Source organism: Scleropages formosus, chromosome 13 (assembly GCF_900964775.1).
Source record: "Scleropages formosus chromosome 13, fSclFor1.1, whole genome shotgun sequence".
Taxonomy (NCBI): domain Eukaryota; kingdom Metazoa; phylum Chordata; class Actinopteri; order Osteoglossiformes; family Osteoglossidae; genus Scleropages; species Scleropages formosus.
This window is the reverse complement of record NC_041818.1, coordinates 28,221,990-28,249,152: the sequence shown is the minus strand read 5'-3', so window position 1 is coordinate 28,249,152 and position 27,163 is coordinate 28,221,990. Positions and strand designations below refer to the sequence as shown.

Sequence of the window (27,163 nt, the reverse complement as noted above, 5' to 3'; positions counted from 1 at the left end):
CATAATCAACATCCCCTACTCGTAGTGTAACCACAAAAGGCCCTGTCCACATAGTGAGTAATTTATACTGGGAAGTGGGGAGCAAAATGAGGATTTTTTTTCCCCTGGGAGTGAACTGTTGCAGTGGGGCTTCTTTGCTGTATGTACGAGACTGCCTTTCTTGTGCCTGCTGCAGGTGCTCCCGAGACAGACGACCAAAAGTGCGCAGCTGGGCTCGCGGATCCAAGACATACTGTACTCTGTTTTTACTGGGGCTGGGCTCCGCCGCCCAAATTTTCCTAATTATATACAAATGCCTATCGAGCATCGGCCAAATAATAGTTCAAAGCTGATCAAAGCTCCTCGGAGCAGAGGGGCTGGAGGAAGGACCGCAGAGGAGCCAGCAGGAGCGAGGAGAAGGAGGGCGAGTATTGAATACCATTACACAGTAATTTGTTATCCTTTCTGTTGCTGTTAGATGTTGCTTTGCAGTGACAAAGTAAACACTAGTGTAATTTTTTTTAGTTTCAGTGGCCTGTCTGAGGATGTACTTTGTTTTGTATAACTCTGTATTTCTTGAATCCCCAAACTTTCATGTAGATACGTAGGTGTTGTTTTTCTCCAACTAAAGCTGAATTTTTATAACAGTGTCCGTATCTGGGCGGGGGCATGACAGGTTGCCCAGTGCCCGGTGTGACGGGTCTGGGGTTCGATCCCTGCTTGGGTTGCATTGCGACCGGACTGGCGTCCCATCCAAGGGGTGTCCCTTCCCCCTTCGGCCTTGCGCCCTGTGTTGCCAGGTAGGCTCAGGCTCGCTGCGGCCCTGCTCAGGACAAGCGGTGGTAGACATTAGTTGGTTGTCCATGTCTGACTTGGCCAGTGCAACGATCTAAAAGTAATAATACCATAGCATTTGCATGAATAGTTGTCCTCTCACATATGAACCAGTTGGTTTATAATGATGGAGCGTTCTGATGCCAGACTCCACATTTTTATGCACTGCTGCATCAAACATTCAGTGTGTGAAAAGCAGAAACCGTTCTTACTATGGTAATTACCAAAGGAACTGGGAGTGTAGTGGTTAGAGCTCCTGACTTTGGACCCACAGAGTCAAATCACCTCTCCAGCTATAGTACCCTTGAGCAAGGTATTTACCCTAAATCGTTCCAGTAAAATTATCAAGCTGTACGAATGGGTAAGAAATTGCAAATCACTGGAGAAAAGGAATGAACGAACATGTAGAAAAAGAGAACTTGGCTCGAATGCAGTACACGTATAGCGCCGCTAGGAAGCGCTGCAGCGCAGAGCCCGACGGCTCGCGGGAGGCTGGAGGAGGACGCCGTTTCCATGGCAAACAAACATGGCGGCCTCCGGTGAGTGGTGCGGAATCGCTCGTAGCAAAACAAATCAAAAACGTCGTTTTAATGCGCCGTGTGCTGGTTCATCCGTCTAGACGGACCGAAAGGAGAACATTTAAAATATATATTTATATTTCGTGGGAACAGGCGCGCAAACGAAATGTTAGGTTTTTCGCAGCTAGCATGCTAGCTCTGTTAGCCCGTTAGCTTCAGCGTGGTTTGCGTGTTTGAATCTCATTTTGTACAAGTTCGGGAGGTGATGTGTGATGACGTTTCTTTGACACTTTTCTCCAAAGCAACTTACACACTATTTCACCACTTCAAGTTCAAAATGGGCTCAAGGGGTACAGCACAGTGCGTGGGTGCGATTCGAACCAACAACCTTCAGATCGAAAAGCAGCAGCTACTACATGATAAATACATATTTTCTCTCTTGCAGGAAAAAATGAAACTGTATCCTTTTTGTGTCTATATATATGTCACTGATATGTACTGGGCACCACGGTATTACTCTGCCAGCTCCTCAACTGTGCGCCAGCTGTCCTCTGTACCCCTGCAGGTCCTCCTGACCCTCAATGGCTGGTACTTTGGTGGCTTCTTCATCGCAGAGCTCCTCATGTTTGTCTACAAAGGTCAGCGTTTGTTCATTCATGTGGCGCTTTCCTCCATAGCGACTCGCAGCGTTAATCTACTTACACTGATTTACCATTTGTACGGCGGGGTGATTTTTACTGTATCAGTTCAGGGTAAGTAACCTTACCTGGATCAAAGGAACCACAGCAGGGGGTAGGATTCAAATTCGTGACCTTTCGATCAAGGCAGCAGCTCTAACCGGCGCGCTGCCTGCTGGCCGAGCGCAGTGACTTGTTCTGTTTTCATGGAAGGGATCAGGTGGCATTGCTTCTTCAGCCTCCTTACCATGTTTATGGGACTGGATGTGTCCACCAGTTTCTTATTGTTACGTAATATGATGCTGCTGCCATTTATCATGGGAGAACAACAGTTTTTTTTTTGAAAAATTTAATTTAATCCATATTTGAATGAAGGGAACGTGTCATACTGTGGTTTGAACCCAGGTCAGTTGTCACATACAGCATTTGGTGAAGAATCGGTAATCATGGATGCTTGGCTCCACAGGGGTTCTGCTGCCATACCCACCCGGTAATCTCGTCCTGGACTTAATGCTGCTCTTCCTCTTCCTCGGCTTAGAGATCCTCCGAATTTTTTACGGTTCGTTGACCACGTTTATTTTCCTTTGTCTGTGTGCGTGTAGCTTTTGCCTTTTTCTCTGTATTTCCAGTGCCATGTTTGCCTTTGGACACAACGGGTGGCGCCGAAGCTTCACAGCTCCTGGGCTGTGGGTTCGAATCCCGCTCATTCTTTGTGGAGTTTGTATGGTCTGCTCATGATTCGGGTTGTTTTCCTCTGAGGGCTCTGGTTTACTCCCACAGTCCAGAGACAGGACTGTCTAAATTGTCCTTAACGTGTGTGTGTGTATGTGTGTGTGGTGTCCTGTCCAGGCTGTACCCTGCCTCACACCCCGTGTTTGTGGGATAGGCTCCGGAGCACTGTGGCCCTGCACTGGAGAAGTAGTTGTAAATGATGGATGGATGGATGGATGTTTTTCTCCCTTTCAGTGTCAGTTACAGTGTACAAACACATTGCAGTCACTTGTGGTGGTGTGCGTACACATCTGAGCGTGCGCTTGTCGGACCCCTCAGGCTCCAAGGGTAACCTGTGTGAGCAGACCCTGGCCACGGTGCTCAGCGTGGGCATCCTGGTCCCCTGCGCCGTGCTCAGCGTCTACTTCCTGCTGCTGCAGACCTTTGTGCTGCGTCTCGAGGTCATCGTCAACGCCCTGCTGCTCTGCTTTTACGGCTTCGAGCTGCTGCTGTGCCTCACCGGCCTCATCGCCTTCTCCAGGTGAGCAGGGCCTCTCCTCCTCAACAGGGGGCGCCACGCCTCTCCCAGGTTCAAGTTCCTGTTCACCGCCCTGTGCGTGTGTGTCTTGCAGGGGGTAGGAGTGCAGGACGAGTGCGATGGAGTTCCCCAAAGGCCCGCCTGGTGTCCTGCTCATTTCCGGCAGAGACGGAGTGTCACGCGCCACCCCACCCCACGTCCTGATGGAGCTGCTCCTTCTACCCGCCGTGAGGCTGAAACACTCCAGGATGAACCGAGTGGCTGCGGAGGGCAGCTGTTATGATCAACTTGTGATCAGTTCTGATACCGGATCTATTTGAAGCACACGGCCCTGTACGCTTTTGCAATGCATTTTTTTTTTTACGGAAAGTGTATTTCTAATAAATTTGGGAATTTTTCTAAGTTCATCAAAAGATTCCGGTTTACATTTGTTGTGCACTGACACCACTGACCGGTTTATAATTGACAATTGTACAGAAATATATAAAAATAATAATAGTTAGCGGAAAAAAGGATGAGAAGTATCAGCAAAAACTAAGTCGACATTAGCAGAGTCCTGAAGAGAGGTGAGTGAGACACACCTGTCAACTGCTTTTCGCCCCGCGAACGGCACCGGCTGCACCGGGACCGTTGAGGGGCGTGGCCACGAGTCACGTGCACGCTCATTGGCTCTCGGTACAGAAGGCCTGCGAATCAGCGTCGGCAGTGGGCGGAGATTCATGCGTCACTGTTAGCGCTTCTCATTGACTGTGGGCCGAGTCCTTAACCGCTCTGTGAGCTCATTGGCTCCTTGTTCGGTTCTCGTTTTGAGGGGGCGGAGCTCCCGGTACCGCTGTCGGCGCATCCATTCCTTGTGTGGATCCCGTGCGGAGTGGGTGGAGCGCTGACAATCACTGTGAGCCCATTGGCTCTGTCTACGGGTCCAATCGAAAATGGGCGGAGCTCCGAGTTTGGCTGTCAGCGCAGCGGGGTGGGTTCTGCACCCGGCGAGCGACTCGGGGACGGCGGAGCAGCGGCCGTGTCTCCTTTCTATCGCGGCGCGGCGGCGGGGAACATGGTCGCTCATCCCGATTTAGTGCATCACTAGAAACCGCGTCCGGGGGGTCAAAGAGGAGCAGTTCGGCCATCAACTTGCCATCAGATCAGTCATCATCCAGTCATCCGTCATCCACGTCGGGGGGGAGATGCTGCCGTCTCCGTGTCCCTCTTCGCCCACGGCGGTGACCCACGGCCAAGGGGGGGAGGAGGAGGATGATGAAGCCCGAAGAGTGAGCACCGAGGTGAGGAAGAGCCTTTTCCCCCGGGTGACCGTGAAATATGACATGATGTGCGCGCGCCCCATTGTTCGTCGCGTGCAGCCTTTTCACATTTTCCCACCGTATGATCGCTGTCATATCTGTGCCGCCGGGGGGATTTGCGCTCATTCCGCCTCCTTCACCCCCCCCTGCTCATTCATTGTGAGCTCAGCATCGTCATCATATGTATCCGAGGGCATCACCTTTGTTCTGCCCTTTTCTCCCGCAGTCGCGCGCTTTACTGTTTTGCGTTAATTGCAACATTGATTGAAGTGGAGTCGCCGCCGCCCTGTAAAAATGAGCGAAATGTTGCGCGCGGAGAAAGCAGAGAGAGAGCATGTGCTCCACAGAAAGGGACAATTTTACAGCAGTAACCGACTCCTGTCATTTTCAGAGCTCCTTCATATTTTCATACATTTTCACTGGTGCCGTGGGAGAAGCGCGCGCTCACAATGCCCTCCTGCCTGGGGGGGGGGGGGACGTGTGTCTTTCTGCCAGCGTGTGTTTGCACCTGGATGAAATGATGTGGGATGATGAGCAAACATCCTCCTCTGCTGTGGCCCAGGGACCACGTCGCACCCCCACCTCCCCACCTCCCGCGGTCCGCATCCTCTGGCCGCACACACCCGGCCCTCATTCATTCATGCATCTTGCTGCCGGGCGTGTGTTCGGTCCCCATCGCGGTCCGAACTGTGCGCAACTCGTCCAAAAGTGGGTCACGATGGCCTCCCGCGGACCGCAGCGCAGGCGCCTGTCCAAAGGAGCGCGGCCCATAAACACGAGCTACCGCTTAAGGACCGCCAAAGGGCCGCCTGGCCGCTCCTCTAGAATGGACGACGTCAGTGGACGTTTGCGAGGGTCAAGTGTTCGTGCACCGTAATGAAACGACCAATAGGATGGCGCAGCGGCGGTCGCTCCAGTGAAGTGAATGGAAATGATGAAGTCTGAGCTGCGCTGTGCCTCCATGGTGCCACCCGGGCCTTTTAGGCCCGCAGAAAAGCGCGCGGATGAGCCCCCGCCGCTTCTCTCCGGAGCTTCTCTCTCTGGGCCTTTGTGATCCTCACGCTGGCCTAGTTTGTCCTGCAAGACTCGGAGTGTTCCGGAAAAGGAGGCGTGCGGTCATTTCGCGCTGAGCGATCACCAGCGCGTCCGAGTGACCCACCTCCGGCTGTCCGAAACGCAGGGAAACATCTGGCGAATTTGGCAGAAGAGAGACACACACACACACACACACACACACACACACACACACACACACACACACACACACACACACACACAGACACACGCACACTTCTGAATTTCTGCAGAAGACACGCGTGCGCTGTCTGCCGATACGCATGGCGCCTGGGGCCTGAGCAGGAAGCCGTGATACAAAAGGCTTTTGTGGCACCTTTGTTGCCGTTATTTCTGTGGCATAAAGGACTTTGTGACGACTTGATGCCACGGAAATTTTCCTGTCCTCGGGCTCTTCGGTAGCTCCCCCCCCCCCCCATTTGTGTCACGCTCGTTGTCGCATTTGCATCCGTCAGGATTTCTCGATGTAACGAATCCCAGCAGTCACTGTGGGCCACATGTGGACACCCCATTCCTCTACTAGGGTTCGACTGTGTGCGCGTGTGTGTGTGTGTATGTGTGTTTAACGAGGCCTTTGGAGAACTGTGACATGTTTCTCCTGCTGGACATCATGCTTCTCGCAACTGGTGTGCTGGAGACGGTGGACTTTCTCAAAATTCACGTCTTCTTCGGAAAACGCGATCTCACCGGAGAGAAATGTAGTAACCTGTACCGTGGTGCATGGCGCCCATGTGGAGACGAGGAGGGGCGACAGGCTCGTATAATTGGACAGAGAGCATTTTCCATGAATAACATCAGAGGAGCCTGAGCGGTGGACGTAATTGGACGGAAGAAAGACGGAGCAAAAAAACAAAATTAAGCGGAGGCGAGCGCTCTCTGACCCGAGGATTCTGGGAACGTGTGTGAATGTGTGTGTGGAGAAGCGCCTCGGAGCCGTCGTCTCTCAGATGCTCCGTGACTGTTAACTACCCGGCGAGCTGAACCAAGGAGAAAAAAACCCCATTAATTTTGACATTTTCGCTGCACCTTTGGGAGACTTTAATGATTTGAACTGATTGGAAGCAAATTAAACACTGCATTTCAAAGCACCGCAGTAAATGATGGTGTTAAACGACTCAAGTGGTAATAATTACAAACCTTTATTTAGCCGATACTTTATTCCAAGGACACCTGCAGTGTCCGATAATAAACTTCACAATTACTCGCCCGTGTTTATAGCAGGGCATCTTCCACTGTGTCCACGCAGAGTAAGTTCCTTGATCGGGGAACTGTATCGAGAGGTGGGATTTACACCTGGGTCCTTCATGCACTGCACCACCCGCTCCCCTGCGTACATGCAGCGTAGCTGCAGTTACCCTGGTATTATTCTGGTAAACTGACTGCTGCTCAGGGCTCTGTGTGTGAGGATAAGAAAAGGTGATCACATTTTCCAGATACGTGGAATGCTGTAATATTAAAGACTCCATGTGCATATAAGGCAAAAGTAGGTTAAGTCCAACTCAGGTGGATTTTCAGTTAATCCTGCTGGACTTCGGGCGCAAATCATGCTGCTGTTTGCTGAATTCAGCCTCATTCCTCAGCACACACCGTACAGGGGGAAAGTGCAGAGTCACTCGTTGGTAGTGCACAGTCCCGGGGAGTGAATGGGAATCACCTTCCTCACATAAAGGCTGGGATCCCATCACAGGAGTACAGAGCCATTGCCAAGTGACAAAAATAGCACTCGTACACTATGGTATTGGACCGTAGTATTGATGAGTGGATAATATTTGATAGCAAAAACAGCCCAAGCTTAATATTTTGGAAAGGGCTGAGTATAGCTAATTAGGGTTGAGTAGTGTATAGAAAGCATGGTTAGGGCAGAGCAAGGGTTATATTGAGTAAGTGAATAATATTGAGTAGGGTTGAGTAATATTGAGTAGGTGAATAATATCGAGTAGGGTTGAGTAATATTGAGTAGGGTTGAGTAATATTGGGTAAGTGAATAATATCTAGTAGGGTTGAGCAATATTGAGTAGGTGAATAATATCGAGTAGGGTTGAGTAATATTGAGTAGGGTTGAGTAATATTGGGTAAGTGAATAATATCTAGTAGGGTTGAGCAATATTGAGTAGGTGAATAATATTGAGTAGGGCTGAGTAATATTGGGTAAGTGAATTATATTGAGTAGGGTTGAGTAATACTGAGTAGGGCTGAGTAATATTGGGTAAGTGAATAATATTGAAGGGGGGGTGCGGTGGCGCAGTGGGTTGGACCGGGTCCTGCTCTCCGGTGGGTCTGGGGTTTGAGTCCCACTGGAGTGCCTTGCGACAGACTGGCTTCCTGTCCAGGATGTGTCCCCTCCCCCTCCAGCCTTACGCCCTGAGTTGCCGGGTTAGGCTCCGGTTCCCCGCGACCCCGTATGGGACAAGCGGTTCAGAAAATGTGTATGTGTATGTGTGTGTGTGAATAATGTGAGTAATATTGGGTAAGTGAATAATATTGAAGGGGGGGCACGGTGGCGCAGTGGGTTGGACCGGGTCCTGCTCTCCGGTGGGTCTGGGGTTTGAGTCCCACTTGGGGTGCCTTGAAACGGACTGGTGTCCTGTCCTGGGTGTGTCCCCTTTGGCCTTACGCCCTGAGTTGCCGGGTTAGGCTCCGGTTCCCTGCGACCCCGTATGGGACAAGCGGTTCAGAAAATGTGTATGTATGTGTGTGTGTGTGTGAATAATATCGAGTAGGGTTGAGTAATATTGGGTAAGTGAATTATATTGAGTAGGGTTGAGTAATACTGAGTAGGGCTGAGTAATATTGGGTAAGTGAATAATATTGAAGTGGGGGTGCGGTGGCGCAGTGGGTTGGACCGGGTCCTGCTCTCCGGTGGGTCTGGGGTTTGAGTCCCACTGGGGTGCCTTGCGACGGACTGGTGTCCTGTCCTGGGTGTGTCCCCTTTGGCCTTACGCCCTGAGTTGCCGGGTTAGGCTCCGGTTCCCCGCGACCCCGTATGGGACAAGCGGTTCAGAAAATGTGTATGTGCGTGTGTGAATAATATCGAGTAGGGTTGAGTAATATTCAATAAATGAATAATATTGAGTAAGTTTGAATAACATTAAGTGTTTAGTGCTAAGTAGGTTGAATAAGGAGCTGGATGCTGGCTTCTGATTCTCAACCAAGGAGAGCACCAACTGACAGATGTTAGCGAGAAGACGTGGAAAGCGGGCGGTTTGCTGTAAACGAGGGCACCCCTCGACGATCGGTCCTTCACGGAGCCGGGTTCTGATGAGCTCCTTCTTCCCCTCAGTACAAGAGGCTGACCGAGGAGCGGGACGAAGCCGAGAGGCAGCTGAAGCACATCAAGCGCGGTGAGTACCTGCTCGGCACTATTAATAGCGCAGCGTCCTTCGCGCTCGTTCACTGCGGTTTCTGAAGATGCATCAGCGCCCCTGTGTTGCTCACGTGGCCTGCGGTGCGTGCAGTGGGCGGGGCCTCCGCCTTGAGAGAAGCGCTCGAGACGCACCGTGACGTTATCGAAGAGTGTCTGATTGAAGGAGGCTGAATCACGGTCGCTTCTTCCACGTGTTTCACGTTACATACAGCATAAAGGATTCAGTTCAAACGTTCAGTCCCAACACCAAGTTAAGGTGGTCCAGGCATCCTGTTTGAAACACCCCTCGGCGAATCCTGTGTGTGAGGGGGCGGGTCCGCCAGGTACGTCCCGCTGGGAGGAGCCCCCGTGGCACACCTGGGACACCCTGGAGAGCTTAAATCTCTGGTCTTACGGGTGGGGAGTAGCAGTCTCCAGCAGCGAGACGCTGACCCCTGGTGACCAGTAGGGACCTGCTGTGACCACAGCAATGGTTAAGGTACGTGAATGTAGACGGGCATGCGTTCAGCAGGAAGAGGCTGAGGATCAGCCACCTACGGTGCTCTGGGAAGCGCGGTGAAGCGGGGAGGTCTACGCTTCTCCAAGCCCCTGCACCTCCGTGGCCCTCGTCTCCTACGATTGCACCCGTGTGGCTCCAGGGGGACCTACGACGAGCCCCTGCCCCAGCAGCGAGGAAGGGGTCCCCGTTTCCATGACAACCCCAAGCCAATCTCAGACAGCCCGGCCCAGTCCCGCGTAGAGACGCCCGACGAGGCCGAGGGGCTGAGGAGCGTGTCGGAGCGCCGGAGCCGAGGGGAGGGGAGGCCCCCCGCGGTGAGAGACACGCGTGTTTACCGTAACGGGAAGTGGCGCCGTATCGTCCATTCGCCTCCGTCTGCCTCTTTAGTCTTCATTTATTCCTCCTTTTGCTCCATCTTCCTCTTCTCCGTTGAGCCGCGGAGGTGATATCGTCACATGTTCATGTTCACATCGCTCTGAGCAGCCGAATGGCGCTGGGACACCTGGAGGGTCCTACCTTAGCATGTAATAGCACTGTGAATTCACCGTGTTTCTACTGCACTGTGTTACGTCACTTCTGTCTCTGGCCGTGACCCCCGCACCAGCAGCAGTGCGCGTACCTCCCCTCATGTGACGTGGAAGATGGTACGCTAATCCTTTTACACTCATTTACTCATTCTCGCTGGAGGGTATTGGGGTATTGGAGCAAGAGTGGGATTCGAACCCAGGACCTCCTGGTGCCACTACACCATCTGTTGCACCGAAACACCTGATATATTTTATTTTATTTTACATGTGTTAATATACATTGTTTTATATATGTAAAGAGATAGATATTTGAATAACGCGCCGGGTTAATAAAAAATGACAAATTCTATTTTTTATCTTTGTTTGGTTCACCCAGCACTTCAACAATGAGCACATGTGTGTCGCTGGCGCGTTCCACTCGTAGCCTTCGGCGCTCGCTCATCTTAGTGACGAATCCGTGATCCGAAATGCCGCTCGCTCGCGGTCGGGCCGCGTTCGAGGTGCGTTAGCCGCCTCCCCCCAGGTACGCACCCCCCACACTCCCGCAGCGGCGGGGGGAACAAAGGCCGTCGTTTCAACACGCAATTGTCCCGCTGCCCCCCGCCGGGGAGGGCATGTAGACAAGAGCGTGACCCACACTCATCCCTGTGATGTTATTTCATTGAATTATTAAAATGCCTAACGATCAATTATTCATGGTTCGAAAATGAAGGCCCGGTCGTGTGTTACAGGGCTGCATTGTGGGCGTCCCGGTGCCGGTTACACACTCCTCCATTTTTTATGGTCCCCTTATAGTCCCGTTAGCGGGAGACGTAGCTCATTTTAGTCGAAGGGCCCGTGGCGCCCAAAGCGGAGAACGAGGGGGAAACCGTCTGCGAGACGTTCGCCTTGGTCCCCTCGCTGGGTCCCATCCAGCCTGCGGCAAAACCGCTCTGCCCGCCGCAGCTTTTTATTTCCAGCAGGTGACAAGGTGTCGTTCAGAGCCGTATATGTACTTACACTGATTTACCCATGTATACCACAGTGTACTTTTTACCTTACCACTTCATAGCATGTACTGTGATCAAGGGATAAACACAGCAGGGATTCAAACCCAGTTCCTTCAAATAGCGAGGGACACCTCAAAGCACTACGCCACCTGCTGGCCCGTTAGGACATGCCAACTGTGGTTCAGGAAGGTTGTGTGTTTCACACCGGACAGAAATGGTCTCTCCTGGAGGGATTCGAACCCGCGGCCTTCAGGTCCGAAGGTGGCGATTCTAACAGTCCGAACCGCCGTGGTACCGGTCGTCAGCTGTCCTTTCTCCTGGTACCTCACAGATTTGCGTAAAACGGAACTGGTTCTTACAGTAGCTTCCTTTGTGCTGGGCCTAGTACGGCAAATTACCGCAGTAGATCGTCCCAGGATGTGGATTCCTGTGTCAGGCTAACGAGAAGATGACAAACGATTGGTCGGAAAACTCAGCCGCGATTGGTCGGCGCACCTTCGAGCGTCTGCGATGGGGGGTCCGGGTGCCGACGCCCACTGCGAGCCACGCCCAGCCCTTTGCGCAGCCCAGGATTCCCCCGGCTCCATGCGCAGAGGTGTTGCCATGGCAACACACGTGTCGGAGTGAATTGGGCCGTCTGTGTTGAAATGATGTCATTGTCCCGCTCGGCAGCGCTGCTCTGCGGCTGAGTTTTTGCAGACAAAAAGAGGAACGAACACACACACACACAAGTGTGTTATTCTCTCCCAGGAGTACATGCGATTTCCCTCCTGGAGTCCAGCTAAACACATCCTCTCGCTTTGAGCTCCTGCTGTGTTTGTGTCCTGTGCGGTCGGTTCGACCGTCGCCGTGACTGACCCCACACCCGTGACTCAGGGCTGGTCCTCAGGGGCAGTCCAGTAGTCCAGCACCCCTCCCCCACCGCTCTGGGGACCGGACCCCATGCGGTTGTGCAAAGGTGCGGCTGGTCCTCCGCGGCAGGCGCCGTGAGTACCACTCACACTGGTCCTCCCCCCCACCCCCCCCAGGTGGCCGTCTCCATCTCCAGCACTTTGAGCACATTGTTCCAGGAAGTCATCTCGTTAACGGGGCGGTGGAACCCCCCCCCACTCGGGACCGCATTAATGGGCCAGAGAGGTGAATGGACAGCAGCGCCTCAATTCTCTGTCTTCCGGAACTCTCTTTGCAGAGAGACATGGCTTTAATTTTTTGGCTTAATGACTAGGCTGACTCTGTGTGTGTGTGTGTGTGTGTATGGGAAGGGGTGTCTCCACCCTGTATGCAGAAACCGACCCCCTGCACCCAGAGTCCTGAGACACGTCGAGGCCCCGCCTCCAAAGCTGTAGCCCCTCCCACTTCAGTTAAATTTGAATGGTGGTTTAATGTCGGCTGAGCCGGGACTGCGCAGATCCTGCAGCAGGAGGGTGAACTCGACCGTAGGTTCTGAACGGTTGCGTTTTCCCACCAGTTTCTGCGGTCGCTGGGTAGAACTTAGGACGCCCTGAGCGGTCACAGTACGGCCGCCGATGGTGTTCGTGAAGGGCCCTCGAACCTCTGAGCTCTGTGGTCGTAAGGTCAGACCAGCGTTTAAAGCAGTCTGTGACCACAGCGAGCTCAATCAGGCCTCGTTGTGACAGATTAACAGCGGTGAAAATGTGAATATATGATAAGTAGCGCAGAGCCTGTGTCCAGTCGTCCCCCGGGACGCCAGACGGAGGGGGTGTGGTTTTGTTATGAAGGCTCCGTGTGGTCATGGGCAGGTGGAGGAGCCCTTCAGCACATTGACAGCTCACTTCCTTTCTTTGCGTATTTGACCCCTCTGATTATGAACACGACTCTGTTCGTAACTCGATTTGTTTGTAAGTCAGAAGTCACTTTTCCACTCAGTCACAGTGAGCAGGAGCTTAATAATACAGGGGTGCCGTGATTTACTGTACCGGTTCGGTTCTGTAAGAATCTCGAAAACAGAAGATCATTTCTTACGTTATTCAGCTGGTAGCGTAGTCATTAGAGTCGTTGCCGCTGGAGCCGAAGGTCACAGGTTTGAATCTCACCTCCAGCCATAGTACCTTTGATCAAGGTACTTACCCTAAATTACCCAGCTGTATAAATGGGTAAATAATTACAGGGACCTTAACACATTTTAAGTTCATAGCAGGGGAGCAGTACACACACCTCAATGTAAGTAACTGACTGATGGGCCTCACTGGAAAATTGCTGCACTGACACAAGGCCAGCAGTGTCCCTGGAGATGTCTCACAGATACCTTAACCGCATTGAAACCCAGGACCTAATAGCTGTCTGAGTGGACTGTGAGCAAATGTGGTCCATTGTGGTGCTTTACTCCGTTAATAATTCCGCTGCTCCATTGTTCCATTAACGTGCATCTTGGCCTGCGGATCCCTGGGGGCGACAGTTGCTGCGGTCAGCGGGGAGGACAGAGTCCCTGAGACGAGAGGCTCCTGTTCCCTTGGAGCACAGGTGGTCCCGTCCAATGAGGACAACTCTGTGTCTGTGTGCGGTCTACAGGGCGTGAAGGTGCGACCACGTTGACATCGGTTGTGTAGGAATCCTCGGTCGGAGGGGTCTCTTCTTGGTACTGCACCATGGCTGTCCTTAGCTAAGGGTGACCTCAGAGCCCTGGACCGAACCGGCGTGGGGACGGTCTCCCTGACCGCTTGAGCGTCTCTTTTACCAAAGGGCTGAATGACCGACACGGCTTTATTATACTCCGTCGCGAACACGGGTCACATTACCGTGGCTCCCGTATCGCCACTCGGTCACTAAAGCAGCTTTACGTTCCTGAGTGGTAACTGGTGTTATTGCGACCACACGTGACCGCACCGACCAGAAGCCCAAGATCATCCTGCAGCAGCAGGGAATTAATCGGAATCTTTCCCGTGGGCGACAGGAAATTGGAAAAACGGCAGAGAGAGAGGAGCCTGCGTGCGGGGCGCCGCTGGGTGACCGCACGGTACACTCGCACCGGACACGGTTCATTACGCGGTCCGGATGCTGAAGAAAGACTACGAGCGCTTTGTCCCGAGTGTCTCGTGCAGTGTGACGCGGCCGCCTCTAAACCCTGTGGCCACAAGAGCGGCGGGAAGAATAGCGTCGGGTTTCCATAAGAGCTTTCCTCGCTGCCCCACGGCCTTATGGGCTTTCTCACCCGTTCCGCTCTCGGTCCACGTTCACGCACTTTGGTTTAAACGCTGAGGTCAAAGGTCAGGGGGGCGGGGCTAATTCTGGGATGGATCACGGGAGTCGTGGCCTTTTTCTTTCGTGACGAGAAATTCCCCTTTGGCGAATAAATGATTGTTTCTCTTTTCTCCGAATATTTACATATTTAACAGTTTGTATCACTGTAGTTCCTTCGGTTTGCTCTAATCAAACAGTGTTTATCGTACAGTGCATTTACATTTACCTTATTTACACTGTTATCCGCTATGCTTCACTAGGGAGAAATCCTTCACAGTTCCAACGCGCAGTTCTTATATAATTCATATTGTTCTTCTTTGAGCTCTGGGAAGCACCGCAAAGAGCTCTGGGTACGAGGAGCGCCGCTCTTCTCCGGGACGCTGCACGCGGTCTTCTGTGACCTACATCTGCAGGCACAGGGCACTGAGCACTGATGACGCGTGTGTCGGAACTGACCGTCTTGCCACCTAATCGATGTGTCGGAACTGACCACGTTACGACTTCATCGCTTTGTTGGAACTGACCGTATTTGGAACTGACCATCTTACGACTTCACTGATGTGTCGGAACTGACCGTCTTGCCACCTCATCGATGTGTCGGAACTGACCACGTTACGACTTCATCGCTTTGTTGGAACTGACCGTATTTGGAACTGACCATCTTACGACTTCACTGATGTGTCGGAACTGACCGTCTTGCCACCTCATCGATGTGTCGGAACTGACCACGTTACGACTTCATCGCTTTGTTGGAACTGACCGTATTTGGAACTGACCATCTTACGACTTCACTGATGTGTCGGAACTGACCGTCTTGCCACCTCATCGATGTGTCGGAACTGACCACGTTACGACTTCATCGCTTTGTTGGAACTGACCGTATTTGGAACTGACCATCTTACGACTTCACTGATGTGTCGGAACTGACCGTCTTGCCACCTCATCGATGTGTCGGAACTGACCACGTTACGACTTCATCGCTTTGTTGGAACTGACCGTATTTGGAACTGACCATCTTACGACTTCACTGATGTGTCGGAACTGACCGTCTTGCCACCTTATCGATGTGTCGGAACTGACCACGTTACGACTTCATCGCTTTGTTGGAACTGACCGTATTTGGAACTGACCATCTTACGACTTCACTGATGTGTCGGAACTGACCGTCTTGCCACCTTATCGATGTGTCGGAACTGACCACGTTACGACTTCATCGCTTTGTTGGAACTGACCGTATTTGGAACTGACCATCTTACGACTTCACTGATGTGTCGGAACTGACCGTCTTGCCACCTCATCGATGTGTCGGAACTGACCGTATTTGGAACTGACCATCTTACGACTTCACTGATGTGTCGGAACTGACCATATTATGACTTTATAGATGTGTTGGAATTGACTGTATTGCAGCTTCATCGATGTGTCAGAACTGTCTGTATTTAGAACTGACCATCTTACGACTTCACTGATGTGTCGGAACTGACCATATTACGACTTCATCGATTTGTTGGAAGTGACCATGTTACGACTTCATCGATTTGTTGGAACTGACCATATTATGACTTCATAGATGTGTTGGAATTGACTGTATTGCAACTTCATCGATGTGTCAGAACTGTCCGTATTTGGAGCTGACCATTTTATGACTTCACCGATGTGTCGGAACTGACCGCATCACGACTTCACCGGTATATTGGAAATGACCCATCTCACCACCTCACCGGTGCGTCAGAACTGACTGTATTATGACGTCCTTAATGTTTCGGAATTCACCGTATTATGACTTCACCGGTTTATCGGAAATGACCTTCACGCCACCTCACTAATGTTTTGGAGCTGACCGTATTACAACTTTGCCACTGTGTCGGAACTGAATGTCACCACCTCACCGGTGTGTCGGAACCGACGGTCTCACCACACTCAGAGAAAAGCAATGCGGCGTAAGCAGTGTGTTCAGTTGCTCATTTTTTTCCGCTTGGCTCCCATGTTTTATTCATGGTTATTATGTCGCGTTCTCATCGCACGGCCGCTCAGCATGGCTAAGGGCACCTTTTTGGCACAGACGGAGCAGTTAGCCTTTGGCCGTCTCCCAGCCTGCTGACCTTCGACTTGCCGGACAGCGTGGCGCCCCCCGGTGGCGACGTCCACGGCTGCTCGTACAGATGCGTTTGTGCTGTGTTTCATTTGTGGACTCGACAGTGTCCCAGATGGTGATCGAGGAGGTCAGCGCTCTGCAGACCCAGCTGGAGATTGAGAAGTCGTGCAGGGAGAACGCGGAAGCTCTGGCCACCAAGGTGAGGCGGGCGTGTTGCCACGGCAACATGGGGTACCTCTTTGCCGTGACGTGGTCCTGGAACTGCCGTTTGCTGGTCGGTGTGAGTCTGTGGAGTTCCCTCGCACTATGAACGTGTGTGTGTGTGTATCTTCAGCTGAACTGCGAGAACAAGAAGCTGAAATATTTGAGCTTGACGTCACGGCCCTGTCTGGACGAGCTGCTGCCCAGTATCTCCGACTGCATCGCCCTGGAGGAGGAGGCGGAGCCCCAGGACACGAGTCCGGACCCGTACGCCCAGTACCAGCAGCAGGTCAAAGGTGGGCAGCCGGACGTTGCCGGAAGGTAGCGGGGTCTTGTCCCAAGCGCCAACCTCTCCGCAGCGCTGCCTTGTGAAACGGCATTGGGATCGGATCGCCGACACGGCTGTAAACGCCGTGGAAGCGAGTTGAATTAAAGCGGTCGCGAAATCCCGCTCCATTTGGGTGCTCTTTACTGCCACCTATCAGCTCGGAGGCTCCGTAGCCGCAGTTTTCCCCGCTACACATATTTATAAGTGAAGGAAATACCGGAAAATGAATTTAACTGGGAAGTGTTTGTATCTTCGACAGTTTGTCAGTCGTTTGTTTGTAACACGAGGAGTCGGGATGTTTGAGTGGGTGCTGTTGGTCACCTGCAGGAGGTTCCGGTGGTGTGTGCGCGCGTGTGTGGACCTGTGTCTATATGAGTTACTCCTGGCGAAGGTGTACAGGTGCGGCGTATCTTTGTGTGGTGCACGTGCTTACAGTGTGTTTGCCGTGCTCCCTGCACAGACCTCCAGGAGACGGTTAACGCACTGCTGGATGAGAAGAAGCAGCTGGTCTGTCAGCTGAAGGAGCAGCAGAGGCAGGTCGAGGAGCTCAATGGACGCGTGAGTCACTGGCAGCAGCCCGTGTGTGTGTGTGCGTGTGTGTGTGTGCGTGTATGCTGTTTGACCACGTCAATATTGTTGCAGAGTGAGAAGGACCACAGCGAGATCAAGGAGCTCTACAGGACCATTGAGCAGCAGAACCAGACCATCAAGAAGTTCAATCGAGGTGAGGCGGCGCCGCTAGGACACAGGAAGAGGCCTTGTGCATGATCACACTCCGCTGACTTGAAATAATTACACCTGGGGTGTAATGACCGTACACACACACACTCAGCCCCGTGGGAGTCAGAGGTCAGAGGTCTCAGAAGGACGCCGTGTGTGTGCGGTGCTGACTGGGTAAATGAGTGTAAGTTACATTGTTTGTGTCAGATAAGTAAATTAATGTAAGTGTGTGACTGCGCGATGTAACTGCGGTGTGTGTGTGTGTGTGTGCCCCCGCCCCGCAGTGTCAGTGATGGCCGCGCAGGAGTACGAGGGCCTCAAGGAGCAGCTGGAGCTGGAGCAGAACCTGCGGCAGAAAGCCGAGTGTTTCGCCCATGAGGTACGGGGGGAGAGGCGGGGCTGCGGCGGCTGCGGCGGCTGCGGCGGCTGCGGCGGCTGCGGCGGCTGCGGCGGCTGCGGCGGCTGCGCACACAGCGTCGCCCCCTCGCGCGGAAGCCCCGCCCACTACCGCCGGCTCGTGCCGGCGCTGCTCTTCGCGGTGCTGCTGCTCATCCTGCTGGTGCTGGTGCACGAGGCGCTGAGCGGCGCGTGAGCAGGAGACGCTGCGCTCAGGACAGAAACGACGAACGACGAAGCGCTGCACAGAGAATCGATCCGCCGCGTGAGATGAGAAGGCGCCGCGCGCGCTGGACCCCCAGGCTCGCCGCGCGTGTGTGTGTGTGTGTGTGTGTGTGTGAGAGAGAGAGAAGAGAACGCGGTGCACAGTATTAAAATATACGCATGATTCAAAACTGCCCCGGTATCGTCATCTTTAATGACCACGTGACGTGACCGTCCTCGAGCGCGGTTCGAGCGCGGTTCCACCTTGGCGTACGAACAGAACCGGCACCAGGACTGTTCGCAACTCGTTTTGTTCGCAACTCCAAAGCGACCATATAACGGGGACGTCCCTCCTTTTATCTACAGGTCACACTTAGCTGTAACGGTTTTTTTGAAAAAAGCTTTCCGAGACTTACAAAGGTATCTTTCAGCTTCACTACATAATTTAAACTCATTTAAAATGATGGAAATCCTGTTATTCGGTGCTTTTTGTTGACCGATTTATCTCACGAACGTCCAACAAATGTCCAGTTACTGTCTCATAAGCATCTCGTGAACTTCCAATAAGCGTCCCATAAACATCCCGTGAACATCGAATAAACGTCCCATGAACGTCCAATAAATGTCCAATAAATGTCCCATAAGCGTCCCTCATCTTGTTATTGATCGCTGCCACTCGGCAGCAGCAGAGCCGAGCTGTAAACACCGTGGAAGCGAGTTGAACTAAGGTGGTCCCTCACCCTCTCTACTGCCACCTACTGGCTTGGTGAGTAAACACACTGGCGTTCGCTCCGCCACAGACAAACTTTTCACCTCTTTATTTACCATCATTTTACTCCATTTATTACTGTGTATGTCCTGCTGTAAATGGGGTGCTCTGGGGACACGGCTCCGACGGGCCTTTATTTTAATTAAAAAAATAATCCTTTGCAGTTGGCTTCCAGTGCACGAAAAACTGCTGTATACAACGAAACACCAAAAGGCCACAAACATAAAAATAAAAAAATGTTTCTACGACGATAGAAGAACGAGCGAATGAAAAACACGGAATAAACGAACAGACGGATGAATGAATATTTAAGGAAAACAAACTGATTGCTGTTGATTTGCTGCAGTAATAAATAACATTTTAAAACCGCGCGTGCGTGCGTGCGTGCGTGCGTGCGTGTGTGTGTGTGTGCGCGTGCCGAAGGGCAGTTCGGGGGTGTCCTGGCCCCTCCCCTCACGCCCCCCCCCCCACCCCCCACCCGCAGATGATGGTGAAGCAGAAGGAGGCGAACCGGCAGAGCACGGTGCTGCTGCAGCAGTCGGAGCCGAGCCTGCAGCTGCTGAAAGCCCTCGAGGACCTGGCGCACGTCACCAAGACGCTGGAGCAGGAGCGTCTGCAGCACCAGCGGGAGGTACGACGGGGACCCCCCCCCCCCCGGGCAAAGAAGCATCCGTTCGGTTTATTTTCTCCGTTCCTTTGCGTCCGCTTCTCGTACGAGCCACTGTAAGCGCTGAGACGGAGCTGACGGCCAGCAGGGGGCGCAGCGGTTAGAGTTAGTTGCCGTCAGCAAATGTTACCCTGCTGTGTAGAGGAGTAAATCAGTGCAAGGAGCTCGGCACCGTTTCATACATTGGAGAACAAAGTGTTGGAGTAGCTCCCGTGAACCCTGTAGGCTCCCTCTGATGTCCACGCACACACACTCACACACTCACTCACTCGGACACTACTGCCCCCTACTGGCCCTTTCAGCTGAAGGTCCAACTCAGGAGCTCTGTGTCCAGAAGTGCTGCGAATGTCGGCGACCCTCTCGGTCGGATCCGTCGCAGGGGAGCGCGATGGGGTCGGGGTGGCAAATGGACCGGTTCCACAGCGGTTATGACCCCGCGACCCCACACGCTCCCGCAAGGCTCTCGGCGCTCGCTGCGCAGACGTGTGTGTCGCTGCAGCAACGGCTCTGAGCTCAGGAGGGGATCGGTAGGCAGGAAAAGAGCTTCTCTCTCTCTGTCAGGGAGCAAAACACACATTTAACTTACAAAAAATACATGGTGAAATATAGTCGTTCATAACAACGTTTTCTTTTCAGAAATGAATAACGAACAAACGCTCGGAGCTGCTGCGTGACACTGACGTGTGGAGAAAGACGAGTCGTTCGCCTCCAAAGCAATTATTATAGTTCTTATGCATATCAAAAATAATATGTATATAATAATTCATAGCAACATTATAATTAATATGCATTACACAATTCATATGCATATTATAATTCACATCCACATTGTAATTCTTATGAATATTAAAGTTCAAATGCACATTATAGATACATTATGATCCATATGAACTGTGGGAAGGACAGTAACGTTTGATGGTTATTCCTAAAGGGACAGAGGATTAAATAATGAAATTTATTTAGTAATACTTATTCGAGTGTCACAGGCTACACAGGCTGGTGTATACTTAGTCCTGCTTCCATTTATACGCTCAGATAGATCTGTAAATATTGTAAATGTTTCTTCAGTATCAGTCAGTCAATCAATCAATCAATCAATCAATCAATCAATTTACTATATAGCCATCGATCTTTGGTCCTTTGTCACCTTCGCTTCTCTTCCGTTCTACTGACGTGTCTGAATGAGTGTCCAACGCGTCCAACTCCTTGCGCGTGCGAACACGCTGCTCCAATGGGGTGCGGTCTCACCTGCGCAGGTGAAGGCCCTGGAGACGGCCCTGCAGGAGAGCGCCCTCCACAGGCAGCTGGAGGAACTGCAGAAGCAGATGGAGCTGCTGGAGGAGGAGAAGCGGGAGGTGGAGGGTCGCCTGCAGGATGTGGAGAAGCACAACGGCACCTTGGAGACCAGAGGTGTGTGCGTGCGTGTGTGTGTGTGTCTCCCCCCATTTCCTGTCCCACACCTGTCCCACACCCACATCACACTTTAAGGTGTCAACACAGGTGACTGCAGGTGTCCATGTCCTTCCTTCTCACAGTGCAAGAACTGCTGGAGGCCCAGAAGAAGAGCAGTGCCGCACTTGGCCCGGCACCCGGCACGGCCCCTCCCCCCGCCCCGCCGCCACAGCCACCTCCCCCGCCCCCTCCGCCTCCGCCTCCTCCCCCGCCCCCTCCGCCCTCGCGCTGCAACCCCCTCAGGTAAGCAACCGCTCTGCAGGACACGGAGAGGCGTGCCGTGGGATCCTGTCCTTTGTGGGAGCTGGGGGTCTTTTGGTACTCATTATGAACATGATTATTATTTTTAATATTGAGTGTTACAGAGCTATTTGTGTGTGTGTCTCTGTGTGTGTGTTCCTTGTCAACAGTTCCTTGATTGCCATAATGAGAAAGTCCTCCAAAAGCACTAAGGGTGCCGCGAAGCTCGAACAGACCCCAGGTGAGCGTGACCCCCCGTGACCCCAGCCGTGCATCCCCCCCCCCACCCCGCCCCTCGACCGCTGCCCTGTCACTCACCCTGCCCCTCCCCCCCTTACTCGTCCCGAAGTGAACGCCGGTGTGGACGACGTGAAGGTGAAGGCTGTCAACGAGATGATGGAGAGGATCAAGCATGGGGTCGTGCTGAGGCCCGTCAAGGGGCAGGACACCAAGGTGAGCCCCCCCCTCGTTGGCCTGGCGGACTCATAGCTTAAATGTCTGCAGAGTAGCGCGTTTTGAAGAGCACACATACATTACTTGTTATTATTTATGTTTGAGAGGGGGCACGGTGGCGCAGTGGGTTGGACCAGGTCCTACTCTCCGGTGGGTCTGGGGTTCGAGTCCCACCTGGGGTGCCTTGCGGTGGACTGGCGTCCCGTCCTGGGTGTGTCCCCTCCCCCTCCGGCCCTACGCCCTGTGTTGCCGGGTAGGCTCCGGTTCCCCGCGACCCTGTATGGGACAAGCGGTTCTGAAAATGTGTGTGTGTGTGTGTGTGTGTGTGTGTGTGTGTGTGTGTGTGTGTGTATATATTTATGTTTGTTTATGCTAATGAACATAAGTAGGACCTGCAGTCTCTTCTTATCTTGTTTTGTTTGTAACTCGAAAGGTCAGTAGAAACGTTCCTCCATGTGGTTACTGGTTCGGTGCTTTAAGAGTCTAGGCTGTATAATGTACCATGTGTTATTTAAGTATTTTTACGAAATGTCAGCTACATCAAGGCGCAAAATTTTAAATTAAAATGTAATTACGTTCAAATACATTGTCTCCACAAGCTGCTATTGTGTTCCTCACTTTGTATCCGATCACCGACACTCAGGGCCACCAGACAGGAGCTGTAAACACTGTGGAAGTGAGTAGAATTGTGCTGGTCCCAGAATGTGGTTCCATTTAGGCGCTCTTTTCTGCCCCCTACTGGCCTGGAGGGTAAACACAGCAGGTGTTCTCTCTGCCACAGACACATCGTAGAAGAGAGGAAAATGAAATTAAAATAAAGCGGAGAATGTTTCTGTCTCTGAAAAGTCATAAACTGCTTTCAGAACACGAGGAGCCAACGTGTCTCGTAACTTATCTGGATTTCTGACTTGTTTTCCCTCTTCCCGTGTGATTTCCCGCCGCTTGGCGTTTCCACCTGCAGAGGTTTGGCATTAAGGTAAGCGCTTTACCTGCGACCGAAAACGTTTTCGTCGGCTCGTACGTCTGATTTACATTCACGTTTACGCAGTTAGCAGCTGCTTCTCTTCAAGGCGTCGTACAACTCGGAGTGGGATGAGGTCACAGGTGTGTGTCGGTCATTTTTACTGCTGTTATTTGCCGTCAGGGTCAAGTCAGGGTCAGGGATACTCGCACATTAGGTTAGGGTTAGGCTTAGGGTACGCGTTACCTGGCCGGGTCACGTGACAGAGGGCGGAACCGGCGGTCAATCACAGCACGGTTGTCTCGCTCAGTTTTTCAGCAGCACCCTCCATCGAACACGGATCAGAACGCACTTTACCGAGGTCTTGGGGTGGGACACGGGGTCCCGGGTAGCTACCGCGTTTGCGCTCGTTTCTGAGTGATGCTCCGGGCCCCTTTCCCGCTGAGTCCCGTCTCTGTCTCCCTTCCAGCCGCCCCCCGCCAGCGATGACAAGCAGCAGGAGAGCGCAATGGAGGAGCTCAAGGGCATCCTGGTACCGTCCGAACATTCTTCTTCATCGTCGCAAAGCTCGTTCGTTGCCGCAGCGCCGCCGACCCTCGTCTCGTTCACCACGTGTGTCCCCGCAGGAAACGGTGAAGAGGAGTCCGAGCCGCGGGTTCCCGGAGCCCGTGCCGGGGAAGAAGGACAGCGAGCTGGAGGTGATTCTGAGGAGGAGGCGCAAGCAGGCCTGTGACCCTGCATCCGGAGGTATCGGCCGCTCACCCCACGTGCCCCTCCCACGAAGTCCAGTCCCTCCGGTGCTACTGCACTGTCCTCTGTCATCTGTCTGTCTCTCTGTCTGGAGCTCCGCCCACTCACACGCCCTTTCTCAGATTGACACAATCATTTTTTTAACTATTATTTTATTTTATTTTTATAAAACTATTTTTTTAACAAGATAAGTTGGGGAAATGCAGTTTTACCGCAATGGATAAAATCAGAGCAGAAGTTCCAGAAGGAACACTGCTCATTCCACTAAGTCCTTCCAGGAAACAGGGTGTTCAGAGTGGTGCATCATAGGTAGGAGGTGTACGTATCGCTTGCCCGCCTGTGTGTCCCACTGCTCCTCGATGCTCCTGCAGACGAGAAGGAGGAGCCAATCAGCAAGGTGTCCTCCTCCGAGAGTCTCCACGCGCGACGGAGCGCCGACTCCACCGGGACCGAATCCGCCGTTCTCCGGCGAAGCTCCGACTGCGGGAAGGGGGCGCGGGGGTCTCGGCCGGGGAGCAGCGCTCGGAACTCCTTGTCCGACCGAGATGCCCCTGAGGTGCTCGTCAACGGCTGCTGCGACAGGTAGTGCGGATCACCTGGTATTACCGGCGATGGAGTGTATTCACCTTCTTAACCTTCTTAACCTTCTTAACCTTCTTCATCTTCTTCACCTTTACCCAACTGTGCATGTTCTACTATTCATTCTATTACATACTTCCTTTCCTTTTGCTGGACGCATTGCTGTTCTCTGTGAAACTGTGCCATGCTAGAATGTTCTAGAAAAGTCAGAACAAGGTATCTTGGTCACTTGCACTGGTCCATTGGTGTGGAAGACCTCGCCTGCCTATGAGTTGCACTCTCTGGGAAAGACGGAAGTAAGAGAGCAGCTGCCCCGTGGGTGACATCTGGAAAGAAACTTTGCACAAATATAACATCTTAAAGCTCGCTTGTACCTCATCACCGAGTCTCCATGGAAACGGAAATCATCTGAAAGAGATCAATTCCAGCAGGAGTTATGGAGCGATATTTGAAAAAAGAGGAACTCAGGCCGGGGGCCTCCTGAATCGATCGCTTGCTGTTCCTTAACCACTGTGCCGCCTGCTGTTCGACGCCCACTTTTCACCTCCTGCTTGTCTCTCCCGCAGCACGGAGGAGGAGCAGAGGAAATGGGAATCCGGTGGAGCGGCGCGCACCATCCTGGGCCCGGACAAGGAGGGCAGCCTCGGCGAAGGCTCACCGGACGGCCCCGGCTCGCTGAACGGGGCCGCTGACGCCGAGTGTTAGCGTCAGACCCGGGGGGGAGGGGTGGTCACCGGGGGGGCGCTGGTGGGCAGGGCGAAAGGAAGGCTGCACTTTTTTTGCACAGAATTCGGAGTCGTTTTGTACCTTTAGACACACAGTTTGAAGAGCTTTAGTGTCCCTGCGCTCGCGTGGCTCTGTGTCCCAGCAAGGAATGATGCACTATTGTCTCGTTTAGTATGCAACACTATAGGTTTATTTGTCCCTATTCTCTCTTGTTAGGACAAATAGAAAATTTCAGCACTGACCCATTCACATTTAAGAATTTATCCACTGATTATATTTGAGGGTTTCTAAATTCTGGCTTTTCATCAGATTATTATTATTATTATTATTCTTATTATTATTATTATTGCTGTTATTGACATATGGCCTTGAGTTGTAATTATATCACTGCAACGTATTAATGCCTTCTTGAACACTCTGATCGTCTGTAAAAGGATTTCTTTTCACTATTTCCTCCCGGAATCCACAATCCCATTTCTGCCACCAATGACAACGGGAGGCCGTTTCCAAATGTAAATGCACACTGGCCGACAGGGTTCGGGGGGGCACGCGAAGGCGCTGTGTCCGGTGCGCACGGTGCTCACGTGTTCCCGTCTGCGTTTGCGCCATCCGGTGTCGACCGATGTAGCGAAGCGAAACAATGCGGGAAAAAACCATAGTGGCTGTTTCAGTACACCCGGGGAAAAAAGTGCTAATTAAATTGAGCCTACCTCCAAACAGACACTGTCACCTCGTAGTTATCGAGAACTGTAGGTCACCTGTCACCTGTCCAAGGGAAACACCTCGCAGGAATGGTCACAAGAGCTAGAAAACACGTCTTCCTCCTTTCCCTCCACGGGGACTTGCACTTCGGTGGTCGCGTGACAATTTCAGGTGCTGAGCGTCCGCTGCGATATTCTCACCTGCGCCGCGGAGACAAAGGCGCTCTATCCGACCTCCTGCTCCCGGCCACGCGATGCGTAAAACAGGGCCGCGTCTCCCGGGGAGCCGATGCAATATGCTGCGTCACGCTGCGTCGCGCTGCGGAGTTGACGGGGCGGCACCGCGCCGCCTCTGCACTTGAACCTGCGGTGCTGCTGGGTGATTGTCGTCCATCTTATTGCCTTGGAGTGCGGGGACTGACAAGTGCAGCGAGATCTCGTATTCTCTTTGCAATAAAAGCGAGTAGTCTTTGCCTAACCGTGACACCATGTACTATAGCTGCATACACCTCTGACCCCAATGCAAGCGAACCGAGGAGCGTGCGACTGAGTCCGACGCCACGGCCTCTTCGTGGCTCGTGCTCACACGAGCCGGCGGACTTTGGGCTACGAGTCTCATCCGCACCCTCGGTCCGGCAGAGTCGTTCTGCGGGGGAGGGCCGCGCTTCCGGGTAAAGGCGCGGGGAACGGCTCCCGGCCCGTCGTCCCTCGTGGAAACGCTCCGTGTGTGCGTCAGGATGCCACCTGACTCTTGACTCGCGATGACCGAAACGCGCGACCTTTGCCGAACGCACCTTTTTCGTCGCCACCCATCTGTTCGCCGTTGACACTATTGTACGGATCTGTCTGTGTGAGCGTTCTTGTTCCTTTAATAAAGTGTGTGCATAATATGGAAAAAAACACGACTGTCCTTCACTTAAGCTGATGAAGCTTTTCACACCTCCCATATTCACCAGGTATTGTTTTTTTTCATTGGTGCAAATAAAGGTTTGGCCAGTCCAACAACGCGCCGCGCTCTGCTGGTACCTGCCTCGGGTTCGCGGCGTTCGTATAAATACATTTTCATTATCGGAGACTAAGAGTGCAGTGTAAAAAATAATTATATGTATATACAGAGAGAGATAGAGAATTTTATTTTGCTTTTTAAAAATCAAATCTAAGTTCAATTTGCACGCGTCACCCAAGTGAGTACAGAACACGGCCTGAACGAGGATAAACCGAATAAACTGTACTAGTAATGTACTTGGGCAGTAAATATATTCAAATGCACAGGACTGCGGGTTGGACACTTTTTACATTTGGAAAAATGGACTTACTCTTTCTTCATTATTGGTTCCTTGCCTTATTATTCTTAATTATTACAGTGGTGCTTTATTATCCATTTCAGGTGTGTGTCTCTTTAATGTAGATTCAGATGGATTTAAAACTTGCAATTTAATGCTGGAAATTGTGCTCAAACTATTATAAGAAAAGTGTTATGAGCATATTACAATGGGTAGGATGGGTCTCCTCGCACTTCATTAAACACACAGCAAAGACGAAGAGCAATGAAACGGACAATGAAGCGCAGAGCCGTGACGTCACTGTCGCTTGTTACATCGCCGTTTGTCAATAAAGTTTCATTCATTTTGAGTGAACCGAACCATTTCACGAGGGGGGCGTTGGCGCAGTAGGTTGGACCAAGTCCTGCTCTCCGGTGGGTTTGGGGTTCGAGT

At 52.3% G+C, this 27,163-nt stretch overlaps 2 protein-coding genes across 6 annotated transcripts; both read left to right on the top strand.

The window, feature by feature from the left end:
• The first annotated feature begins 767 nt into the window (after positions 1-767).
• On the top strand, positions 768-3,584 carry tmem216 (transmembrane protein 216). Of its 4 annotated transcripts, XM_018733684.2 has the most exons (6): positions 1,250-1,352; positions 1,777-1,790; positions 1,876-1,969; positions 2,475-2,567; positions 3,059-3,260; positions 3,352-3,584. In XM_018733684.2, the coding sequence occupies exons 1-6, from the start codon at positions 1,340-1,342 to the stop codon at positions 3,356-3,358; spliced, it is 423 nt and encodes a 140-aa protein (XP_018589200.1). In that variant the 5' UTR covers positions 1,250-1,339; the 3' UTR covers positions 3,359-3,584. The 4 variants fall into 4 exon arrangements, with proteins under 4 accessions (XP_018589199.2, XP_018589200.1, XP_018589198.2 ...); XM_018733683.2 differs by having other exon boundaries at positions 768-1,352; positions 1,777-1,969; XM_018733682.2 differs by having other exon boundaries at positions 1,634-1,969.
• A 655-nt stretch (positions 3,585-4,239) lies between these two features.
• Positions 4,240-26,491, top strand: shtn3 (shootin 3). 2 transcript variants are annotated; one of them, XM_029257677.1, is made up of 17 exons: positions 4,344-4,537; positions 8,910-8,970; positions 16,406-16,500; positions 16,636-16,798; positions 17,291-17,388; positions 17,473-17,554; positions 17,835-17,929; positions 19,404-19,550; positions 20,843-20,996; positions 21,122-21,281; positions 21,449-21,519; positions 21,628-21,731; positions 22,693-22,707; positions 23,162-23,224; positions 23,319-23,439; positions 23,814-24,024; positions 24,588-26,491. In XM_029257677.1, the coding sequence occupies exons 1-17, from the start codon at positions 4,442-4,444 to the stop codon at positions 24,724-24,726; spliced, it is 1,875 nt and encodes a 624-aa protein (XP_029113510.1). In that variant the 5' UTR covers positions 4,344-4,441; the 3' UTR covers positions 24,727-26,491. The 2 variants fall into 2 exon arrangements, with proteins under 2 accessions (XP_029113509.1, XP_029113510.1); XM_029257676.1 differs by lacking the exon at positions 22,693-22,707 and having other exon boundaries at positions 4,240-4,537.
• The last annotated feature ends 672 nt before the right edge of the window (positions 26,492-27,163 follow it).